This window comes from Chelonoidis abingdonii, chromosome 24, assembly GCF_003597395.2.
Source record: "Chelonoidis abingdonii isolate Lonesome George chromosome 24, CheloAbing_2.0, whole genome shotgun sequence".
NCBI lineage: Eukaryota > Metazoa > Chordata > Testudines > Testudinidae > Chelonoidis > Chelonoidis abingdonii.
In genome coordinates this window covers 13,642,555-13,667,830 of record NC_133792.1, presented here as the reverse complement: position 1 = coordinate 13,667,830, position 25,276 = coordinate 13,642,555, and the positions used below count along the sequence as shown (strand labels likewise).

Below are 25,276 nucleotides of genomic sequence, written 5' to 3'. Positions count from 1 at the left end.
CCAGGGAAGGGTTTGGGGAGACCAGAGGGAGCCAAAACCCTGGAATTTTTGGCTGGTGGCAGCGAGATCAAATCTGAGCTGGTAATTAAGCTTAGAGGGGTTCATGCAGGCACCCAGATTTCTGGATGCTAAGGTCCAGATTTGGGAAAGATGCTTATGATAGTCTTACATTAGAAATGTAGCTTTTGCCTAGCTTGTTTTTCCTGGAGAGCTCTGTGGTTGACTGGAGAACTAGTAGGGATGTGCCCTTACAGGCACCATGGCTGGGAAAGCTGATAGAGGGAAAGAGATCTATATTTATACAGCACCCATCACAATGGAGTCCTGGTCTATCCCATTTTCTGGTCCCCCTGGGAGAGCTCCAACAAAATCAGAAAGATTTCATAGCTTAGAAAAAGTAGGCTGGAAAAAGAGGGGAAATGTTTTTAAAATTGAAAAATTCAAACCCCAGGGTGGAAAATAAAGAAAAATACTTATTTTCTTGGATCTCTTTCAGTTCCAAGAATCTTGGATATTATTTGTAACAACAGTAGGAAAGAAAATGTATAGATGCAAGTGTGATTGTTATATTAGATGTGAGGCTTGATTCTCCATTGGCTTTAGGCACCGTTATGCTGCATTACAGTATAGAGGGCCTTTAAAGTCAGCAGATTTCACCACCACCCCAGCCTTGTCCAGGGAATGCCCCCGGTGTTAGGGGGCATTCCATGGAGTGACCACCCATGGGCTATCCGAAGAGATCAGAGGGAGAGTCTCACACACACATGCTTTCTCGTGCTATAGCGCTGATGAAAATCCTACCAGGTGTGCCCATATCAACCCCACTGATGAACTAACCCTGTTACCTCTCACGTAGGTATGTGGAGCTGGTGAATGCAGACAGCATCTTTGAACCCCATGAGAGCTTCTTCACCCTGTTCTCAGATCCTCGGAGCACCAGGCTAGCCCGAATCCATTTGCGGGAGGACGTAGTGCAGGACCAGGACCTGGAAGCCATCAGAAAGCAGGTGGTATTGCATTTATGTCTTCCTGGGTGTCACTCTGCAGCAGCCCACAGCAGAGACCACTCACAGCTCTCAGGGAGCACCATAGATTACTTGTACTTTTTACCTGCCTTATCAGAATCCTAGCTGTGGGGGAACTTGAGGCTTCTCCATCCCAGCCTTTCCTAGCGGGAGTTGCTGTAGGGAATGGAGTGGGAGCACTGACTGTATGGGAGCTCAGAGTACTCTAGTCCTAGTCACTCCCAGCAGGAGCCACTGTAGGGAACAGTGTGGAAACGCTGGCTGTGTGAGAGCTAAGTACTCCAGACCTGGCCTTTCCCACCAGGAGTTGCTGTAGGAAAACTGACAGTGAAGTAATTCTAATATTTTGGCTTCCTGCCTTCCAGGACCTTGTTGAGCTGTCCCTGATTAACTGTGAGAAGCTGACAGCCAAGAGCCTGCAGACACTGCTGAGCTTCAGCCACACTCTAGTTTCTCTTAGCCTCTTCGGCTGCAGTAATCTCTTCTACGAGGAAGAGAACCCAGGAGGCTGTGAAGACGACTGCCTGGTGAACCCCACTCGCCAGGTCTTGGTCAAGGACTTTACCTTTGAGGGGTTCAGACGCCTGCGCTTTCTGAACCTGGGCCGTATGACTGAGGGGGTGAACGTGGAGACATTGCTTCGACCTTTGGCCTCCCTCACTGCCCTGGATCTCTCTGGGATCCAGCTCAATGATGTGGCATTTCTGACCCAGTGGAAGGACAGTCTGGTTTCCTTAGTGCTTTACAACATGGACCTTTCAGAGGAGCACATCCAAGTGATCTCACAGCTCCGCAAGCTCAGGTCAGCAGATGCCTCCCTCCTTACTTGTTCGTTCTCCACTGGGAGTTGCAGGTGCTCAGAGATGCTCAGGATTGAGGATTAATTTTCTGAGAGCATTTTCCCCATCCCAGATTTTAGGTTTGTGGTGGTGGAAGAACAGAGCTTTCCCTCAAAGGCACTTGATCATTCACTCCCTTTGCAGCCCAAAGCCCTTGCTGAAGCCCGTAGAGGTTTTTCCTGCATAAGGACAGCAAGATCAAGCACTCAGAGGGGGCTCCCTATTTTTATACCTGATCTTCAGTCATAATTACTCCTGGTCTGTGGGGACACTTGGATGCTGGTATCACAGCAATAATTGCAGTGTGAAATCAGAACTGACTCCCACAGGTTGCTTATTGAATGAGGAAGTCCAATGTTTAAGCCTGGCTCATAGATAAGAGAAAAACTTAGCACTCAGTGGTTGGCTTGAAACATCTGATCACTGAACACCAACAAAGCCCAGTGAACATGAAATAAGTAGCAGACTTTATTGCTCTGAGCACAGAGTTAGGGAAAGAGGATGATCCAGGAAACAATGTCATCCAAAGCAAATAGGTACCCATGGTCTACCAGTGAGAATTAGTGCTGTTTCATGACTCCATAGCTGCAAACAGCGAGCACCACAGTCACCAGCAAAACTGCACATTTGGTACCAGGAATAGAATGCAGGCTTTTCTGGTCCAAAACCACAGGGCTTTACCATTCGAATTAAAGGAGCCTGTCCACCCGTCTTATCGTTTATAGTCTCTGTGGTTACTAGGGGGCTCCATGTTCAGACACGTTAGATGTGTCAGAAAAGCACCAGAGGTAAAATTTTCAAAAGCATCCAAGTGACTTCAGAGCTAGGTCCCATTTTTAAAGTGATGTAAGCGCCTCTAAGTCCCATTGATTTTTGTTGACTTTAACTCTTAAGTGCCCACAACACTTTAAAAATGGGACTTAGGCTCCTAAGTCACATATGGCCATTAGAAAATTCCAGACTATGTGTCTTTAATCACTAATGTGCAATCTAGTCCCTCTCTGTATCTCTCACACATTCTGGTAGGAACGTACCTGACTGTCTGTCCAGTAGGGTGTACCGGAGCCACCACATGCCCCCTGACAAAGTGGGTATTCACCCACGAAAGCTCATGCTCCAAAACGTCTGTTAGTCTATAAGGTGCCACAGGATTCTCTGCTGCTTTTACAGATTCAGACTAACACGGCTACCCCTCTGATACTTGACACATGCCCCCTGTGGGTAGCAGTTGTACTGAGGAAGTGTATTACTGTTATTACATGGTGTATTAACTTAATTTTACATTTTGTTTTTCATATAACATCAAACATTTAAAACTATAAGGCAATGGTGCTGGTGTAATAGAGATTATTAAGATCTCTGTACAGTGTCATGGATACAACAATATCCAGTCTGGAAATGAAAGAGACAAAGGGAGGAATCAGAGAACTTCTGTCATTAATTTTGGGAAACGAGGTAACACTCCTTTCTGGGGATGAGAAGATCTTCTGGTGCAATTTGATCCCCAGGTAGAATATATGTAGCCAGTTCCATGATTAGAGAAATGATCAGATGCCTGTTTATGATGAAGACTGGGAAGGTTGGTTGCTCAGCCTACAGTAGTTGCCATTCTGATCATTTAGCTGAGTAATTCTTCATATTCCATTCTGGACAGGCCCCCACCAGGGATCTGTTGGTGTATAATCCAAGGGTACTGCGTGCACTTAGGTTATACACAGGACTCCATCCTGATGCTAGTTCCACAGAGTCACATCCCTGTATCTTGGAAAATCAGCAGTTGTGCTTGTGAACGGTCTCTGCAGGGCTGGGTTTGATGAGGGAAGCCCCACTTGATGCTCTCCAGACTCTGAGATGCTTGCTCTCATTTTCAGGCACTTGGATATTTCCCGAGACCGCCTGTCCAGTTATTACAAATTCAAGCTGACCCGGCGGGTGCTGAGCCTGTTTGTGGATAACCTGGTAAACCTCTCCTCACTAGATATCTCAGGGCACACCATGCTGGAGAACTGCACCATCTCAAGCATTGAGGAGAAAGTGGGTCAGACAAGGTAAGGCTAGAAGGCCAGGTAGGGATGGCGGTCACTGTGGATCTGTGGGAGGGGAGATTTCATTGAAAGCGGCAGGAAGGACAAATCTCTCTCTTGGCCTCTCTCCAAGTGGGATTGACCACCATGAATGAGGGCTTCAGAATAGTCATTGATTAGCCCTACCTGGCTTTCATTCACATCCACATAGTTTTGCAGCTGTCCTTTTCCTTATACATTACTCACTTACTGACAGCTGTAAAAATAGTTTATATATCATTCGCGTCCCTCCAAAAAGAAAACAAAGCCCTCCACAGACTGTGCTCAAAGTGGTTTGAGCATTGGCCTGCTAAACCCAGGGTTGTGAGTTCAATCCTTGAGGGGGCCACTTAGGGATCTGGGGCAAAAATCTGTCTGGGGATTGGTCCTACTTTGAGATGGGGGTTAAATAGATGACCTCCTGAGGTCCCTTCCAACCCTTATGTTCTATATTCTATGAACTCTTATCCACCACTGAAATGCAGTGAGTTCTGGGGAGGAGCACAGCAGCCTTCCTGCATCAGCTTCACTACATAACAGTTTTTAGAAGTGTTAGCAAAGAATTACTTCTGCAGTTATGACTGCAGATATTTTTAGGGAGCTGGAATTACAGTGCTAATATTGAGATTTGTCAATACGATGCCCAGTAAGAGCCTAACTTCCTTAGGCCCCTTTGAAATCCCAACCAGCATCCACAGGGAGCACTCTTATCTCTCGTTCCAAATCAGCCAGGAATTTTTCCCTCCCATATTCTGAGCTGTTACAGTGTGAAAGCAAAACTGCTGTGCTGCAGCACTGGCTTCTTTACAGAATTCGTGGAAAACATAGGCTGTAGATCTTCAAGGAATACAGCAGTGACGTACCAATTACTGTTGATAGTGTTCTAAGTTGATACCGACCCAATGCTTCATTGTAATGAGAGGGGTGTTGAGCTGATGGCGGTCCTTCAGAGGAGACATAAAATCAGGTTCCTGACTAGTTATGATCATTAGAAATCTCATGGCCTTTTTACAACAATCAGTTGTACCCCTGCTGTCCTAACCAACCTTGGGTAACTAGAGTCTCCCTGCCTGAATTCCTATTGTCACTGCTGTGGACACATTCACGTCTTGTGCAGAACAGTAGGGATCATCTGTGATGAACGGTTCCATCAAAGAGTATGATGTGACTGTCTTTACAGATGCGATTGCCTTTAAGAAACCCTTCCTGGGATTTTGATGGGATATGACTGAATTTAGACCCAGCTGCTATAGCTTGTTGTGAAGTGTAATCAGAGCAGACAGGGAGCTCTGTAACTATCTCTGTGGTGGAGGGAGCTGCATAAGGAGAGCTCAGACACAGATGATCTTTCTTTTCCCAGCATTGAGCCATCAAAGAGCAGCATTGCCCCCTTCAGGGATCTAAAACGACCGCTTCAGTTCCTGGGCCTCTTTGAGACCTCTCTTTGCCGTCTGATGCATATCCCAGCCTACAAGGTAAAGGGCCAGTGGGAAAATTCTCAAAAAGGGTCTGAAGTTAGAGAGTCTGCCAGCATATCAGAGCTCTCAGGCTCTGTGGTCCTGATACATGTGCCTTTTGAACTATGGGTCCCCCTGCTGGAAGAATGCTGCAATGGCCCAAGGTCCCTGCCCTATGCTGTGTTTGTGAGGGGAAAATACAGCCGTTTAGAAAGGAGCCTGGTAAAGACACACATGCACCCTGCCCATTCCCCACTCTGCTTGTAGCACAAAGGGCACTTGACAACGGCTGTCTGAGGCTTAAGAAGAAGTAGCCAGGCATAACCCTGCAAAGAGATACTACCCTGCAGGGTTGGGCTGAGAGGTAACTTAGCCTGTGTGCTGATATCTTGAGCCTCATCAGAATGAATCCTGCTTCCAGTATAGAAGGGCTGAGAGAGTGCATGCACCATTTGAGCTGCCACCTACAGACTCCTCTCCCTGTGGATCTCCCATTCTCTTGCTGGCCTCTCTCCTGAACGACCCCATCTCTTGCTGGTCTCTTCCTCCCTGGACATGATTTTTTTCCTTTCCTTGCTGCCAGGTGAGTGGGGACAAGAATGAAGAGCAGGTGCTGAACGCTATCGAGGCATACACTGAACACCGGCCCGAAATCACATCCCGGGCCATCAATCTCCTTTTTGATATTGCCCGCATCGAGCGCTGCAACCAGCTGCTGAGAGCACTGCAGGTGAGCACACAGGCACTTACCCACAGGCAGTGCTCACTTCCCTTGAGCACAGTCAGATTTAGGGGGAGGGGAATTTTACAGCACAAAAATCAAACCTTTCCCCATGACTTAGGGCTTGATTCAAAGCCCATTAAAGTCAGTGGAAAGACTTCCATTTCCTTTGGCTTCAATGGGCTTTGGATCAGGCTCCTAAAGAGGAAGTTTCAGTAGCATGATGGAAATAGGGCCCTTGATTTTAGGAGGTGTCTTATGATCTCATTGAGCAGCCTATTCCAGCTGTGCCTGGGCTCTTGGTCCCTTGAATGCTTGTTTTGGTCTTTGCCTGCGTAGAGGTAATGGTTACACAGGGCCTAGCTGGGACTGACTGGCACTAAAAGCTCCCTTTGTTTCTTTGTAGCTGGTGATCACAGCTCTCAAGTGTCACAAGTACGATAAGAACATCCAGGTGACGGGGAGTGCAGCCCTTTTCTACCTAACAAATTCAGAGTATCGGATGGAGCAGAGCGTGAAGCTGCGGCGTCAGGTGATCCAGGTGGTGCTGAATGGCATGGAGTCTTATCAGGAAGTGACAGTAAGAGCTCAGTCAAACTTCACCATGTTCTCTCTCTTCCCTTTCTCCCAGTAAAAGGCCATTTCCAGTACTTTGCACCTTCTGGGTGTTTGAGCCTATTGAATGTGTACCACGGCATGCCCTAGAGAAGCTGTTGCCTATATCTGGTCATGCATTCATTTTGTGGGTAGGCAGGTGCAATTTTATGTGGGATCGACACTGTACGTGTGATAGTGACATAGTTCAGTAGTAATATGGGGGAAGAAAGAGGCAATAATGGTGCATGTGTATTTGTGGCAAAGGTGACTGGCTTTGGATTGCATGTGGAGCGTGCAGCTGCTGGTGGGGTTGGGTAGCAGATGGAGAGTGTGCATGCGGTGAGAGGGCTGAGCTGTAGGCTGGTGAAGCTATTGTGTGGGGAATGCATATGCAGCATGGTGTTGGGTTGGAGGGTGATGCATGTGTATGTGGTGTTTAGGTTGAGATGGAAGATAGTGACAATGCTGTGTGGCAACTATACATGTGACTATGGGGTTTTGCACATACTTGTAGGATGGTCCATCATGTCAGCCTACCTTCACCTTGTTCTTCTTCCCCCTGGTAGGTGCAGCGGAACTGCTGCCTGACACTGTGTAACTTCAGCATCCCAGAAGAGCTGGAGTTCCAGTACCGTCGTGTCAATGAGCTGCTGCTGAACATCCTTAACCCTACTCGGCAGGATGAGTCCATCCAGCGCATCGCTGTACACCTCTGCAATGCCTTGGTCTGCCAGGTGGACAACGACCATAAGGAGGCTGTGGGGAAGATGGGGTTTGTCATGGTTGGTATGGTCCCAGGATGGCTGCTAATCCCTACCCCAGACTGGGCTTGAGTCCCGTGGGACACTACTTTCTATGACTTCCGTTGGAAGTGTCCATGGAGTAGGGCCAGTAAATAATCCAGCCTCCGAGTGTCACAGAAAAGTATTGCAGTCAGGGAAAGCTACAGTCTTAGCAATGTTGTCCTATCATGGAATCCACTATCCTCAAGCTGAGCCCCTTGAAAACATGCCAGCAGGGGAAGTCATTACTCCCTTGATGTGCTATTAGAGGCAGTGGCGTAGCCAGGTGAAGGGAACAGGGGGAGCAATAAAAAAAGGCACTACCCATTGCGGCGCTTTTACTCACCTGGCAGCGCTCTGGGTCCTTCACTTGCACCTGGTGTCTTCAGCGGCACTGAAGGACCCGCTGCTGAAATGCTGCCAAAGACCTGTAGAGCAAGTGAAGGTCCCACCGCAGAAGTGCCACCGAAGACCCGGAGTGCCACTGGGTGAGTAAAATAAAAGCGCCGCAGTGGGTGGCACCTTTTTTTTTTTATTGATTTTCCCCCAGGTGAGTACAAAGGTGCCAAGAAATTGAGAAGGCACCACTTGTGCTCGGTGGGAGAGGGCCACTGCCCCGCTCTACCCCTAGCTACTACGCTACTGATTAGAGGTAGTGTCTGTTTGAGGGCAGGGGAGGCAGCATGATCTCAACACAAGGCCAGGAGTCACAACTCCTGAGTTCTAATCTTGGCTCTGCTACAAATTTATCGTGTGGCCTTGGGTAAGTCCCATAACCTCTCTGTGCCAGTCTGTCCATCAGGAGAAGGCAGACCATCCCAAAGAAAAGTATTGTTGAATGGGGAGGGCTTCACACTGAGCAGTAGTGTTTTCCTAGAAACATAAAAAAAAAAGTTATTTCCACAACTTGCACGATCCTCTTGGTAACAATGTAAGGGTTTTCATTTGGACATGTCTGAATTACAACCTTGCCCCTGCTTTTGGATACAAAATGGCCCAGCAGGTCAGGAAGGCTCTGCTGCCTCTCCAGAGATAGGAAAAGCTGCTGCCCATTTGGAGATAATAAAGTCTGCAGAACCTTTCCATTGTGGTTACTCCCTTCAGTTACGCAATATTGAGTGGACACGTTTCTTTGTCTCACTTGACAGACAACACTATCCAAGTAATGGACCAGAAATTGTGCATGTGGGTGTATTTTTGGAGGGTTTCCAAGTCCTTCTATAGGAAGACACTGCTAATTTTTTGACATAACCATAATCTCTTCCTGGCTTCAACTCTCCTGCCTCACATTACAGTTCCTTATTCTTCCCTTCAAGACTCTGCTCGAGTCCTCTCCCATACCTCACCCCTCATTTCCTCCAACAAAATTTCCTATGCCCCAAGCTCTTCCCTGTCTTTCCTTTGGTCTCCTTCACCCACTCTTGACTTCATGGCTCCTTCCATGCTCCTCCTTGAATTTGCAACACCCTCCCGGTTAAAGTCCACCAACTTCTGAGGACCCAACTTTTTCATGAAGCTATAAAGAGCTCACACCAGACTATTTATTTCTCACTGGGCTGTTCTGTACTGAACTCTGCCTTTTTGTGCCTTTAACCAAGGACCTGTTATTTGGATGGTACAGGTGTGAACCAGTGGAATCGTTGTTTATACAGTGCCACTGAATCAGAATAAATAACACTAAGCTCGAAAGAAATGGGAGGGGTGTTTACACCTTGTGAATCAGATTCCATATGCATAGAGCCAAATCCAATCCATGAGTAAGCATAACTGCAATTGACTTCAGTGAGAGCTGCGCCAGACTGTGTCAGGATTCAGTTTGACGTACAGTCTTTATTTTAATCTCTGTGATTCCTGGCCTGTTCCCAGACCTGCTCTTATGCTTCTCATTCCCTCTTCTCTCTGCCCACAGACCATGCTAAAGCTGATTCAGAAGAAGCTGGTGGATAAAACAGTAAGTGTTTCTTCTTAAAATCTGTAAGCAAAATATACTCCATTTATATTCACTCTGATCCTGAGGTGGAGAGGTCAGCCCAGGGGTGCTAGGAATCCAGTCACATTGCACCAGCAATTTCTCAGATGTCCCCAGAGGCTTGTGGGGACTTGGCTCCTCTGAATAAACTGGATAATGGTAATGTTTGTGTTGGTGGGTATGAACTGATTAAAAACTGGTCCCTTCCGAGGTGACAGCAGTTCCCCATCCTTCATATTAGTTTGCATTGGGCTCCTGTATTACAGGGGCTCTGTCTGCAGTTGCCCATGTCACATACTTCATTCCACGTGTTTTAATGTCTCCTTCCCTCTGACTTGGCAGTGTGATCAGGTGATGGAGTTCTCCTGGAGCGCCCTGTGGAATATCACAGACGAAACCCCTGATAACTGTGAGATGTTTCTCAACTACAGTGGCATGAAGCTCTTCCTGGAGTGCCTGAAAGTAAGTGCTGCCCAGTATCCTCTACACCAGAGGTTCTCAAACTCTTCTTATTGCATAGCCCCTTCCAGATCTACCAGCTACCCGCGTATCCCTACCCTTCTCATCGCTGAGACTTTGTGTGCTCTTCTTAACACTACTTGTCTTTAGCCATCTGTCCATATTTCACTGTTACGTATATAGTTATAGTGTGACATGTACAACTGAAAAAAACCTGACTAAGTTCTGAGCTCAGTTAGACTGGAAAGTTGCTGGGCAACTGAACCTGCGCTGTATGGTGATTGGAGCTGAGGGTTCTGTAAATCAGCATCTCTTTCTGTGTTCTCACTGGTACATCTTGAAGTAAATTAACTACCATATTTTATATAACAAATTCCCAGAGTTTTAAAGCTTCGTCTTAGTAGCCTATTATGTAAATGCAATAAATAAAATAATTAATAAATAAAATCCACCATTACACAATTTCTCATGAGTAGCCCCCAGTGATATGGTACGCATACCACAGTTTGGGAACCCCTGCTCTCCACTTCACACAGTCGCATTTGGGGTTGAGTCCTGGCTCATCTGATCCTTGCTAAAAGCTTCGTCTGTTGAATAAACAGAAAAGACTTATACACACTCTGCCCATTTCCCCCTCCACATATATACATCCTAAGAGCACAAGGAAACAGCATACTTCTACCTCATTTACTCTCTCTCCCACTCCCTGTCCTGTGCCTGGAGATGCATTTCCCTCTAGTGGCCATGTTTAGCAGCAGAGAACTGTCCCTTGCTTTGCAGTGGTTTGGTTCTCTCCCACCTGTCATGTGTTTTGAATGCTAGAAACCTCACCACACCAAGAGGAGAGCCCCCTTCCTGTCTGCTGGGAAATAGTCTGCCTTCCTGGATTTGCTGCATCATCAATCACAATAGTCATACTTCGTTTTACGCATGTTCCTTGTTTCCTCAGGAGTTCCCAGAGAAGCAGGAGCTGCACCGTAACATGTTGGGGCTTCTGGGAAATGTGGCGGAGGTAAAAGAGCTCCGCCCACAGCTCATGACCTCCCAGTTCATCAGTGTGTTCAGGTTGGTGCATCACTGATCACGAAGCAGTATGGTCTAACGGTTAGAGCTGTGGGCTGTGAGCCAGGAGACCTGGCTGCTCTTCCTGACTGCCGTTGAGTCATTGTGTGATGTAGGGCAGTCAATTAACATTTTTGCATCAGTTTCCGCCTCCCTGTTAAAAAGAACAAAAAAAGGATAGTGCAACTCGCCCAGTTTGTAAAGTGCTTTGGAATCTTTAGAGAATGGCTGCAATCTAAATACAAAGTATGATCAATAAAACCAGTTTAGGAAGCTGGTGTTTGTCAAGCTATTTTGCATAGGTTGCTGTGTCCAGTCTGGTTAGGAGATTATGACTTATTTGATGAGCTCTGGTTAGAGTTCACAGGGGCTGCACTGTTTGCATACTAAGTTTTTTGTCCCTGATGTGCTGCATAAGGCTATCCTGGCACCTCTGAAATCTTATCTTCTATCTTGGCAGCAACCTGTTGGAGAGCAAAGCAGATGGGATTGAGGTATCTTACAATGCATGTGGAGTTCTCTCCCACATCATGTTTGATGGCCCAGAGGCTTGGGGTATCTGTGAGCCACGCCGAGAGGAAGTAGTAGACAGGATGTGGGCAGCCATCCAGAGCTGGGACATTAACTCCAGAAGAAATATCAATTACAGGTGAGGGATGTTGGATCTTGGCCCATTTATTCCAGGAGTGGGGATTATCCCAAGAAGTAACCTCAAGCACGCTGAAGTCTGCAAGAAAGGTGGAGATTTAATCAAGTGTAGAACTTCTCCCTGGGGTGAGGAAGAAATTTCCCACATGGACATACTATTTTAGTTGAGGTTTTTCAACTTCGTTTGAAGTATGTGGTACTGGCCACAGTTGGAGATTAGAGGGACCATTGGTCTAATCTGGACAGGCAATTGCTACACTTCTAAGTAGAATATGGAGAAAATTAAAATAGTCTGTATCCCTAGTTTCTCTTGATGGAACACAGTAGGACTAGAACTTGTCCTGCATCTTTCTGGTGGATTCGGCTTGTGCAGAAAGCATGGAATCTTACCGTCTTAGTCAGCTTAAAAACATTTATCTACGGAATCCCTCTCTGGCTGTTGGTTAAATTCGGTTTCCTAATGAAAGGTACAGCTAGGGTGAATGTCCCTGTCTCCACTAAAGGGGTTGCTGCAGCTTTTAATCTGCCTTTGGGGATGTTTAGACAAGCCTCTCAAAATTCCCGTCAGATGTTACAGTGACTTGTGGAATAACCCTAAAGCTCCTCCTGTGAGAGCTGTGTCAGGAACTCTGGAATTCCACAATGCACCAGACTAGTACAACAACAGATGGAATGAATTACTGGTGAGGTTGCAGTACAAGTGTGATTCCAACACCAGATTTGCAGTGTAGATGCACTTCACTGTTCCAAGAACAAATGGCGCAACCATTGTTTATGAATGATCGGTGTCCCCCAGTTGTGCCTTGGCTTAGGGTAGATAGAGGCCCTTTAACTGTAACCCATCTATGGAGTGATCAGCACTGCTGAATTTCAGCTTTCTTAAGGAAATGTGACTGGAACAGGATAGAAATTAATTCCCCATTTAATCCTTCAGAGCTCGTTCTCCGTGCCACATGGTAGTATTAAACAGCAGGGATTGAGCCTGTCAGTACCACAAACTATGACTGACTCTTGGATACCGGAAGCTGATATGCCAATGAGCTTTACTGTTGTGTAATGTATTAGCTCTGACTGCGAAGCTTCCAGTACCAAAACAGGAAAAGATGCTGGAACAGCAGCTTTTGGGTTTCTCATTTTTTTCTTTAATATTTGTTGCAGGTCATTTGAACCGATCCTTCGACTCCTTCCGCAAGGGATCTCTCCTGTCAGCCAGCACTGGGCTACCTGGGCTCTCTATAACCTCGTCTCTGTTTACCGTAAGTCCCTCCATAGAGAACATTATAAATGCAGTGAAAAGGTTGGGGCTGTGAATCTCCATACACTGTGCCTGTTAGACAGCAGGGGTGGTGAAAGGTCAAGGGAAATTATTTTCAGAGGCCTTTAGGTTAATGCAGAGTATGTGGCTAACTCCAAGGCAGCTCCTTGAAGTTACCAAGGATGTTCAAGGGATGTAGCCAGAACTAGGAAGACAACATAGACTTAGTGCATGAGAACAGCCTTCTGGAGCTTCCATCACTCTAGCAAGCTTGAGTGCTGAATTGGTTTCTATTTCCGATACTTCTGCAGATTGGATGCACCTAAGAGGCTGAGCCACTAGAAAGAGAAACCTGTATCCTATGGCTTACCAGCCAGCAACCTTCTCACTGCTTCTCTGTCTCCTCTTGATTTGAGCTCATTGCCTTGGGAGAAGAGTCAGGCTGCAAAATGTAGAGATTTGACCTAGTAGGAGTGAAGATTCCCAGGATTCTATTTCCCCCTTCTTTACAGCTGACAAGTACTGCCCCCTGCTGATCAAAGAAGGTGGAATGCCCCTTCTGAAGGAGGTGATTAAGATGGCTTCAGCACGCCAGGAGACCAAGGAAATGGCCCGGTAGGAAACTAATAAGTTACTAAACATACAACCTTGGTTTAGGATTTTTTTTATATAAGCATGAGATTAAAGTTATCAAATATAGGCCAATTAATATGTGATTAAGGATGAAGAGAACACAGTAGTAGTGTGCATAAGTAGATAGAAAAGATGGGAAGGATATAAGTTGTGATACAGCATGGCCAGAGGGCAGCATAAGAGTGTTAGCAGGGGGCCTTATTCCCTGCCAAGGGAGGAAGGTTTGCTTTAGATTAACTAGAACAGCTGTGGCCAATTAGAGCACCTGACTCCAATTAGAGCACCTGACTCCAGTTAGAGCACCTGACTCCAGTCATGGGATATAAACCCCTGCTTCAGTCAGACAGGGGGTGGTAGTTGAAGGAGAAAGGTTGGATTGGAGCAGAGTGCAGATTGCAGAAGAGAAGAGTTTGTCCAGAGAGAAATAGAAAGTTTGGAGGAGTGCTGCGGTGGATTGGGAAGCCCAACAGAAACCCTAGGTAAGGGGCACCAGGCTTGTATAGAAGAGAGGCGAGAAGCCCTTCACAAGCTGACGGGTATGAGAGGGAAGTAACCCAGGGGAAGAAACCGCTAGTCAAGTGGTTCACCACAACCCCAGGGCCCCTGGGTTGGGACCTGGAGTAGAGGGTGGGCCCAGGTCCCTCCCTCTCCACTCCCCTCCTCCCAGGACACTAGAGGAGTGATTAAGAACTGGTTCAGAGGCAAGCAATATCGCCCTGAACCTACCCCAGAGAAGAGAAAGCGTGAGACCCAGAGAACAATACAGGCAATTTGCCACAAAGTGAATTGAGAGTTGTTCATAGATGGGGAATAGACAAGGAGAATGGGTGAATGAGTTTGGTGGATAGGACAGTAAGGTATCAATGGACTGCTGGAAGGTATCTAGATGAATTGTAGAGCCATACCTCTCAACTGGATCTGATTATAAGGATAGCCTCCTGTTTATTTCCATCCCTCAAACCTGGTGTTATCTTACTGTTTATACATGTACATCATTGACACCAGAAGAGCTGAAGCATGTGATAAAATCGATGGAGAATGTCTTACATAGTAAAATGAATCTACCATTTTCCCAAGCTTCTTCCTCTGACATTTGGTATCAGAACCTTCCTTTTAGATCATTCTTTCAGATTTTAAAAGCTAGTTGTATACATCTAATCCATGGCAAGTTGAGAGCTATGACTTGATAGATATAGGGAAAATTGAAAAGATGGGTGGATATTTGCTGGGAATATGTGTACTGTATATATGTGACAGACACTTCCAGTAGCTGAAAGAATGATAAATGGTGGAGGAGATTAATGACGTTTATGGAGTGGGAGATTGCATAATAGGGTAGATGAATTGTGTATGGGTCAGATGCATGAATGACAGGGACAGTAGAAGAATGGTGAATAGAAGGTATATGAATAACATGGTAAGTAGATGGCAAGGAATAGCTAAATTGTAGACATATGGGTATAAGGATAGATGACAGAAAAGGTGAATGATGGATGTTTGGATGAGCAGATTATTAGATGTGCTGATGACAGGAAGGTGTTTGGATGGGAGATGAGGGTGTGATGGCCAGTGAATAATGGGTGGGTTGATAAATGGACAGGTATGGATCTGGATGTAGACTAATGTTGGAAGGGATTGGTTGTAGGCGGGTAATTAGATTTGGTTTTGTTGAGATATACTAGTCACACAGGTACTGGGTTGATGCATGTCTCAGGATAGACTGACTAATATACACACTACATTTAAATGTAGGTGATGGTGCCTTATGCTTGTGACCCACTTCATTATTTTCCTAGTCTTTGAACTAAATCTTTTCTCCTTGTCCTTATTTTGTCCATAGGAAAGTTATAGAGCACTGCAGTAACTTTAAAGAGGAGAACATGGACACTTCCAGATAGAGGCAATGATCTAACAACGCCTCTTGCCAGCACTGTATCCAGCTTCTCTCTAATTCACTGTATATAGAGAGGACTCTTTCTCACCAGCTTGGCTGTTGGAAGGAACCTCTGTGTGTGTGTGTGTGTATGGGTGTGTGTGTGTGAGAGAGAGAGACCCTCAGTAGATGAAGGTGCACAGGGGTGGGGTGGGGGGGATCTTTTGCACAACAAATGCTTTCCTTAAATTAGTAGGTTTTTCGTTATGAAGTACGGATTGAAGTTTTGTGTATATGATTTCTGTATAAAAAACAAAAAAAATCATGTATCTTTTGACCTTTTTTAGATCACATGAGAAGCCTCAAATTAATGTGAGCTTGAAGATCTAGCTGTGTGATTGATATCGTGACTTTTTTTTTATTTCACACCTTTAGACAATTCCTCTTCATTATATTGCATGAGGTTCTGTCATGTTCACAAGAACAGCCAGTCCAGCATCATGGCCACATCTCTACAGTGGGATTGTAGGCACTGATCAGTGATTTATTTGCCTAGAGGGGAAAAAAATAATGGTAAGAGATTGAGACCAAAGGGATCCTAATATTTGTAAGCAGAACAGAAAGGGGAGAAAGAGCCTTCAAGCCATTTCAGTTGGTTGTTGTATGGGGGTGCTACTAATGGAAGCTTGATGGATTGTATCAAGTGCATTTGAAAATTCCTTGCTGGAAAGCATTCCCATTAACGCTTTCAAGTCAGGAATTGTGACTTTTCCCAGTAGCACTACAGTGGTAGCTTTCAACCACCTGGCACCACACGGTGAAGGAAAGGCCAGGAAACCAGCTGTCCTGCCCTTGAGAATGGAGGGTGTTTTCCTGCAAGGGATACTGTGCAATGAAGAATCAGGTTCATTCACAGAAGGGTCCAGTCTCTCTGGCTCTCCATGCAAGTCCTTTACCACCTCTTGTTTTTAAATTGCATTTTCTGTGTTTTATGGTAAAGGCTGCAAATACCAGAGGGTGGGTTTCCCCTCACCCATGGCCAGCTCTCTCTGGGACCCAGGCCAGTCATTACAGCATGATTTGGTGACTTTAGAACTTGTGAGAGATTGGGAGTTTTCTCTCTTTTCTTACATCTGGGCCAACATTTGCCATGTTAAATGGGGATTTAGCCTCCCTGTCTGTCAAACACATTGCACCACAAACCCTTTGGTCAAGAGGGCCGACTGCAATTCCACTCCACTCACACACAATCTCCATGTCTTCTGGGAGACAAAAGGCCCCACTTTCCTCTAATTCATGCCAGTACTAACCAGTGCAACTGTATTTTCCTCAGTGGCATTATGCCTGATTTACACCGGTGCAAGTGAGAGAGAAATCCAGCTCAGGATCTTCATCTGTATGACCAGGGCCGCCCGGGGGGGTGGGGGGTGGGCAAGTGGGACAATTTGCCCCAGGCCTCGGGCCCCACAGGGGCCCCCACGAGAGTTTTTCGGGGTCCCTGGAGCGGGGTCCTTCACTCGCTCCGGGGGCCCTGGAAAACTCTTGCGGGGCCCGGGGCCCCTGGAACTTCTTCCGCTCCCGGTCTTCACCGGCGGGGGGTCCTTCCGCTCCAGGGCGGAAGGACCCCCCGCTGCCGAATTACCATCAAAGCAGACCTGCTGCTGAAGTGCAGCTGGGTCTTTGGCAGTAATTCGGCGGCGGGGGGTCCTTCCATTCTGGGACCTGCCGCCGAAGTGCCCCGAAGACCCGGGGTGGGGGCCCCCTGCCCGCTGAATTACGCCGAAGACCTGGCTGCACTTTAACAGCGGGTCCCGCTTCAGTGGTAATTTGGCGGTAAGGTCCCCCACCGCGGGTCTTTGGGGCACTTCGACAGCGGGTCCCGGAACGGAAGGACCCCCTGCTGCCGAATTACCACCAAAGCAGGGGCCCCCCGACGCCGAAGACCCCAGGCCCCTGGAATCCTCTGGGCAGCCCTGTGTATGACTTGCCAAGGTTTGCCTTAAATCTAGGTCCCCCAGCAGCACATTGTGCAACCTGCAGAACGCAAACTTAGGAACCCTCTCCTTGTCCTGGTTCTTTCACAGTTAAGATAATCTTCTTCCCTTAGAAATGGCTATGAACCCAGGAGGAACCAGGAGAGATTTGGCCTACTTAAGCTGGCACATTTCAGGCCACTGAGACAGCCACTGTCCCAAGGCCGCTCTCTCCTGTCTATTGCGGTCTGATTTGATTTGCTGCTATGGCTGAGGTTCTCCTAATGCTCGGGGTAAATGCTGTGGTCATTGTGCATGGTATGGACAATTCTTAGAGCAACGAAGTGACACTTTAAGTGACAGAACCCAGCTGCCCTGGAGAGGTTTAGTTTTTCTGTCCAGATGGTGTTAATGTATTTTTTTTCCTTTTTAACCCTATGTCATTTGTTTTGATGTTGGGCTTTGTTTGTTTGTTTTGTTTGCTTCCTTTTAAGTACTTTTCAAACTTATATATAGATATATATACTTGTGTCACTTTTGATTGTTTTCATATGTTTTGGAAAACTTGACAAATTGTACTTTTGAGGTTCTTTGCTTCAAATGTATTTCCCTCCCTCCCCCCCACCCCAAAGGACTTGCATCTGAATAAGCTTCAGAACAGGGAGCTGATTTCAAAGTGTTTGTACATGCTCATGCTTGTGAATCTTTCAGTTAGATGCAGAACTAGATGGGGCTACAAACATTGCTCACCTGTCTCCCTGCCCATGGAGAGCCTGGGGTTAGCATTTGTTCATGTAACTCTCCATTCCGTGCTGAGAGGCTAATGCAGATAGCCTAAAGCACTTGCAGTTCTGCCCATCTCTTGGAGCACCACAGATGTGAGAGCAACAAGGAGCTTGATAGGGTCCCCTGTGTGCACTAACAACTGCTATGTTGGTGGAGCTGATACCACTCAGTAGTTCCCAACCATGGTTAACGCAGGATTTGGCCTTGCAGCATAGCCAGAACCAAATGATGCTTTAACCATAGTCTAGCCTTGGCTTTTAGCAGGATAGCACTGTGTTTTAGGAACACAGTTAAAACATGGCTTGTTTCCATCTGTTAAGAGACTGAATTGTGTCAGGGTCTTCTGTGTTGTAACCAGGGTTTTAATGTGACAAGTGGGTATGGAAGCTTGAAGGACACAGGTGTGACCACCAGCTCCGGGACACATCTACAGGAAGTTGCTGTTTTTGCACAGTTTGATTATGTCCCATGCTTCCTGAGAAGCCAGTCACTGTACAGATGTAATTGACCTCCAGAGGGATCAGTAACTCAATGGGAAAGTTAAGGAGGTCCCAGCTGAACAGTGCTCCTAGTTCATAGCTTCCCACAGTGCGGCTTGTCCTTTCTGTTATGACTTGTCTGCTCCACCTGGTTCTGAGTGCAGGGAGAGATGGAACACTTGCTTCAGCTTTGCCATCTACCACTTTCTCCCCACGTGTGACTGAGATCTTGTACTGCCATCTGCATTGGTTTGGCACTTATTCCTCCAGGCTCAAGGAGATACAGGGCATAGTTTGTGGAGAACAGTATTAACAGGCCTGGCTTAGACAGGGAACAGTCTCATCTGCTCTCTGCTTACTGACACTCTTTAATGTAAAACTTATCCTCTGATCATCCATCTGCACATACTCCTTTCCCCAACACCATAGCTAGAATTGTCTTATCCTTGCTGCTATTGCCAGTGTTGCTGACACAGTCACTGGATACAAGCCCCTAGGATAGCTTTAAAAATAACTTAAGAAGATTGGAAGGCAGGATGATGGCAGGGGCAGAGGCTGGTGTGGGGCAGAAGATGAGTTAAATTTGTCTGATGGCTCCACAAATTTAACCGTGATGAGAGGTCACTCCATATTTGAGAAGTGAATGCCAGAACAAGAGCTGAGCCTTAACTCAGCAAAAGCCCTTTAGAGACAGACCCTAGGACGATTCCTAAGATTCTCTTGGGTGTGGAGATGGGCCTGAGACTGAACTGTAAGCAAAATTTTTTCAAAGTCAGTCTGTGTTTGTGAGGACTGATAGGTTCACACAGGTTAATCTGACAGGAGAGTTCTGGTCTATACAGTTTATAAATGCCTGAGGAGTAGAGGAGGCAATATCCATAAGCTAGTCAGGATCTATACAAAACAGGTACTTGCACAAGAGAAAGAAGGGTTTTGTCTGAGCACAGGTCTGGGATCCAGGAACTCCTGTGTTCTAGTACTGGCTCTGTAGTCTTAGGCTAGTCATTGAGCTCTGTGTGCCTCAGTTTCCCCATCTGTAAAAACAATAGGTATAACTATTTACTTGTCTGCTCCCTAGGGACACAGTGAGGCTTAATCCATGACAGTAAAGCACTTCTGGAGGTGAATAGGTGCTAAGTAATTATTATACATGGGTCCATCCTGAGACAGACCTGCCATCTCCAGCTATCTCCCATCAGAGCACACAACATGGTGCAATTCTGATTTTGTGACTGTCTCTGGGAACACCTGGTCCCTTCACAGACAGGGAGTTTGAATTCTCAGGGTTGCCCTGTGTGTGCTGGCTAGCCTATGCAGATCAATCCTATTGGGCCTTCCTGCTCTACCAGGGTAAAGCTTCCTCAGTGCAGCCCTGAGGACATACATACCCCTGTGTTAGCTGGAAATTTCAGTTAACCAGAGTGGTGCTGAGCAGAGCCAAGCAAGAAAACTAAGACAGAGACTGTCAATGCCAATTGAAATAAGGCTGGAGAGTGATTTCTGAGGCATTCAGAACTAAATGATGTGGCAGAGAGACTCCTCTCACAGTATTCTCCCAGGACTGAGGCTTATCCACTTCCTCTACACAATCTCAATTTTCACTGAATGTTAAACAGTAGGGCAAACACAACATGAGTGCTTAAATCAGTGCTTCTCCACAAAGACGGCACTGACAAGGGACCCTCCACCTGGAGTTTAGGTAACCTGCACCCTGGCTAGAGATCTCACTTGTCAGAGACAATGGCATAGCCTTGAGACTCCAAAGTGCTGAGTGCCCTCCATTCCCAGTGCAGCCAACAGGAAAGACATTTTACCATAGGTGTTCAGCCCTTAGCAAGTCTTGTAGGAGCAATAGCCTCTATGTATTGACCTATCAAGATGTGTAGCCTTAACTAGCAACACCTAATAGCACAAGAATAGTTAATTTGTACAGGGCTAAGAAGACCGGTACAGCACTGATAATCTGAGACCATGAACACAACACTATCAATAGTTCATCTTCCCCATTCACATTATAACTCTTAACTACTCCAGACCGGGTACTGGCCTAACCACTTCCATCCTGGGAACTAAGCAATCTGGTTCCTGTGCTGAAGCACACCCAGCCCTGAATATTAGGGGATGTACATCCTAACATTTGGTGGTGATGAGTGAACACACAGACAAAAGAGGGTTGTTTTTTAACTCCTGTTGTGTGGATTAGGCATCTTCTGGGGTCACTTGTTTGGGTCTCTTTCTAGGGAAGTGAGTGCAAGGGGGGTGGCTGACCACACTTTTCTATATGAACCCCTTCCAATCCAATTAGTGGAGCCTCATTTAAGACAGTCTCAGAGCTGTTTGTGCTGCACTTTCCCTTCGGGAACATAATTTCTTTGGGGGTGAGGCAGCAGCCACCAGGCTGTGGACACTGGAATAAGATCCCATTTCAAAGAAAATATGTGGCCTCTGGAATGATGCAAAGGGGTTTGCTCAAAGTCAGATGCTAAAAGATGGCTTGTGCTCAAAAAGATAGAATTAAAAGTAGTAGGAACCACTTGTCTCCAAGACAACCAGAGTGTATAAAACAAGAGGAATAATGGTTTTATCAGTGATTGATGAAAAGCGAGATTGGGGGCTGGATAGGAAGGCAGCACTTATAAGTAAAGATGGAAGAATTCCTGCTGCACTCAAACACCTCTCTTACAGATTAAATTCTGACTCCAAATATCTGTCACTGAGAGAAACTCTGTCATTTTTCCTTGTAAAAAAAAAAAAAAGAAAAATACATGTTTTAAGTAAGGCTAACAATTAACCAAATACGATTTTCCTTGTTTAAAAAAGTTTCTGTTGTATTAAGCAACTTCTGCTTTCACTGTGTCCATTGATCAGCCTGATGTTGAGAAGTCTGGTTTGAACTCTTGTACATGGTGAAACCAAGCTAATTAATTAATTCAATTAAAATGCATATCTGTTGCTTCCTTACTATTCTTATTGAATTAACTTTTCCGTTGTTTCCATAGGGATACCTGCTCTGTATTAAACCTAGTGCTTAACAATCTCTTGCTCCTCTGTCTGTGAATATGGTTTATTTGGATAAGTTACTGTTCCATTTGTTGTCATGTGTCTAATTAAACATGGAAGGAACTGCTGTGTGTTGACCCAGTTCAGTTACTTTTTGCTTTCATGACTCCAAAGGGATATGATTTTTTTTGTCACTGAGGGGGGGGGGGAAGAAGACTATTGTTATGAAGTGAGGGGGATGGGAAAATCAGGTCAATATTCAGTTATACAGATTGCTTGGCAGAGTGTCAACAGGCTTATCTGCAGTGGATATGCCCAGTATTCATGGGCATAACCATCCTGAGTGAGGAAGCTGACTGTGGGAAGGACTCTCTTACACTACTTTAGTGCCACTGTGACTTCCTACTTAAAGGACCCAATCCTGCAAGCTCCTGAGTATACTCATCTCCCATTTGGTTCAGTGGGAGTGCCAGGTTCTCAGCAGGCCCTGGATAGGCAGGGTGAGAAGGAGGAATAGTATGAATCTGTACTGTCCCCAGGGAGCTAGAAATGTAGTAGTGCAGTGATTCAGTATGTACTGAGAGAGACCCTCTACCAGCTGTGATGTGGGTTGTGTAAAATTCCAAGTTGAGTAGATGCCATCAGAATCTAGATTTTATACTGTAAGACTCCTGCTGAACTCATGTCCAATTCAATATAGGATAGTTTATAGAATTAAGCCCAAATTTTATCCACCTGGTGATTTTTTTGGTTTTGAAATTTAAGGTAGAGGAAAGCCTCAAGCTCTGTACCAATTTCAAAGCTGCAGGGCAAGGTAAATAGCACACTACATGTCGCAATATATAGTTTAAGTCACAAACGTGAAAGATAAGTTCCGTTCATCAGACTCGGGGGCACCCCCTGCAGTCACACAGAAGATGAATGTTTCTGCTAAAGGGATCAGTAGTTAGTAGCAGAAATAGTTAATGTTTTTGCTATTTAAAATTGCCATCCTTAGGCTTCAGATCAATACCTCATTGAGATTAACTGAAGGCGGTTTCTACCTCTCTTATCTGTCTGAACGAACAGCCTGACTACTGCACTGGGTCACTGTGAAAAGCTTTGCTGCTCAACCAAAAGAGTTAGAAACATATTTTTATGATGGTTCCTCCATAATTTTAACTAATATCCTCAGCAAAGCACTAGTATAGGCTCAATCTTACCCCTGGAAGGTTTTCTCCAATACAAAAAGATTACTGGATTTGCTTTAAGGTTGTTAAAACATGATGGGGAATGAACTAGAGATTCTAAAAATCATTTTCAACATTTCAGCTTTGCTGTCCCAAATAAACGATTTATAGTCAACCCTGAGCACCTTTAACAGTTTGCACGTTACTATTATGGGACCAGCAGAGGGAGCACTGACTCACTATAGCCCCACAGATGGCCTGAAATAATCCAGAATGCTGATATACAACCAAGGAAGGAAAATAAACAGTCTGGTTTATACTCAAACAATAACAGGAAGGAATCAGCTGCTTGCCATGTGGAGGAGGATAAAATGTGCAGGGAGATACTTTCAAGACCCTACTGTTTTTTTCTAGCTATGATGGATGGAAAAAGTTACAGTGTAAAATCATAGTTGTCAGCAAGGATCTGTCTACACTTGAAGTGAAAAGGTGTTGGGAAAGATCTTTGCTTGTAAAACCCATACATTTGGGTCCTCACATATGAGCTGTAGCAGGCATTTTACAAGCTCTGTTTGTATTGATTTGACCGCCTGGGTTGAGCTAGTTCATGTCTGTCTGACCCTGTGCAGTCAGTGTTTAATTTATCACTAGGGTGAATGGAGAGCAACAGGTGTAACAGATGCATGCATTACAAATGGTTTTGCCTAAGACCATCTCACAAATCAGCCACACTTTTCACTGCACATGCTCTGTTGCAGGGTCTTGAGAATCCTGTTTCCCTTGCTTCAAGCATCCCTGTGGGTAGTTTTAATGGAACTCCCTAGTTTTGGGTATATAATGCACAGTTCTTGCTGTGGGTAGCTGTAATGCACATTTGACCTTCATGAGCACCACTGCCATAAGAGTGCAGAATCTTGTGATAGCTTCCTATATTTTTTGCCTCCTATGATGCCTGCTTAAATAAAAAAAAAACAACCATTGTTTGTGCTAGGATCTAGCCTGAGATCCATTTGCAGGGCTTTCGTTAGGATCATAGAATCATAGAAGATTAGGGTTGGAAGAGACCTCAGGAAGTCACCTAGTCCAACCCCCTGCACTTGTCCTTGTTGAACCTCATCAGATTTCTTGTGGCCCAATCCTCCAATTTGTCTAGGTCATTCTGGACCCAATCCCTACCCTCCAGCATATCTACCTTTCCCCCTTCTTAGTGTCATCTGCAAACTTGCTGAGGGTGCAATCCATCCCATCATCCAGATCATTAATAAAGATGTTGAACAAAACTGGCCCCAGAATGGACTCTTGGGGCACTCTGCTTGATACCGGCTGCCAACTAGACATTGAGACATTGATCGCTACCTGTTGAGCCCGACAATCCAGCCAGCTTTCTATTCACCTTATAATCCATTCATCCAATCCATACTTTTTTAACTTGCTGGCAAGAATACTGTGGGAGACCATATCAAAAGCTTTGCTAAAGTCAAGATATATCACATACACTGCTTTCCATACCCACAGTACCTTCTAGGATGAGATAACTGGCTCTTCGGTTGGTCAGGCATAATTTGCCCTTGGTGAATCCATATTGACTGTTCCTGATCACCTTCCTCTTCTCCAAGTGCTTCAAAATGGTTTCCTTGAAGACCTGCTCCATGATTTTTCCAGGGACTGAGGTGAGGCTGACCGGTCTGTAGTTTCCCAGGTTCTCCTTCTTCTCTTTTGTAAAGATAGGCACTATATTTGCCTTTTTCCAATCATTTGGGATCTCCCCCGATTGCCACAAGTTTTCAAAGATAATGGCCAATGGCTCTGCAATCACATCAGCCAATTCCCTCAGCACCCTTGGATGTATTAGATCTGGCCCCTAGTCTTGTGCATGTCCAGCTTTTCTAAATAGTCCTTAACCTGTTCTTTCACCACTGAGGGCTACTCACCTCCTCCCCATACTGTGTTGCCCAGGACAGCAGCGTGGGAGCTGACCTTCTCTGTAAAGACTGAGGCAAAAAAAGTATTGTGTACTTAATTTTTTTCCACATCATCTGTCACTAGGCTATCTCCCTTGTTTGTTAAGAGTCACACACTTTCCCTGATCTTTTTCTTGTTGCTAACATACCTGTAGAAACCCTTCTTGTTATCCTTCACATCCCTTGCTAGCTGCAACTCCAGTTGTGTTTTGGCTTTCCTAATTACACCCCTGGATGCTCAAGCAATATTTTTATATTCCTCCCTAGTCATCTGTCCAACTTTCCACTTCTTGTAAGCTTCCTTTTTGTGTTTAAGCTCACCAAAGATTTCACTGTTAAGTCAAGGTGGTTACCTGCCATATTTGCTGTTCTTTCTGTACATTGGGATGGTTTGTTCCTGCGTCCTCAATGAGGTTTCTTTAAAAAATACAGTCATCTTTCCTGGACTCCTTTCCCCCTCATATTAGCCTCCCAGAGGCTTCTGTCCATCAATTCCCTAAGGGAGTCAAAGTCTGCTTTTCTGAA

At 45.6% G+C, this 25,276-nt stretch overlaps 1 protein-coding gene across 1 annotated transcript in view; it reads left to right on the top strand.

Annotated features, from left to right (window-relative positions):
• The window catches only part of ZER1 (zyg-11 related cell cycle regulator), a 30,000-nt gene extending 8,252 nt beyond the window's left edge, over window positions 1-21,748 (top strand). The window contains exons 3-16 of the mRNA XM_032797729.2: window positions 857-1,007; window positions 1,391-1,827; window positions 3,736-3,912; window positions 5,288-5,402; window positions 5,968-6,114; window positions 6,512-6,685; window positions 7,269-7,484; window positions 9,394-9,435; window positions 9,796-9,915; window positions 10,862-10,977; window positions 11,435-11,623; window positions 12,781-12,878; window positions 13,390-13,492; window positions 15,351-21,748. Of these exons, the coding sequence (XP_032653620.1) occupies window positions 857-1,007; window positions 1,391-1,827; window positions 3,736-3,912; window positions 5,288-5,402; window positions 5,968-6,114; window positions 6,512-6,685; window positions 7,269-7,484; window positions 9,394-9,435; window positions 9,796-9,915; window positions 10,862-10,977; window positions 11,435-11,623; window positions 12,781-12,878; window positions 13,390-13,492; window positions 15,351-15,408 (2,143 nt within the window). The 3' untranslated portion in view covers window positions 15,409-21,748. The remainder of the gene's footprint in view (window positions 1-856; window positions 1,008-1,390; window positions 1,828-3,735; window positions 3,913-5,287; window positions 5,403-5,967; window positions 6,115-6,511; window positions 6,686-7,268; window positions 7,485-9,393; window positions 9,436-9,795; window positions 9,916-10,861; window positions 10,978-11,434; window positions 11,624-12,780; window positions 12,879-13,389; window positions 13,493-15,350) is intronic.
• Window positions 21,749-25,276: the final 3,528 nt, after the last annotated feature.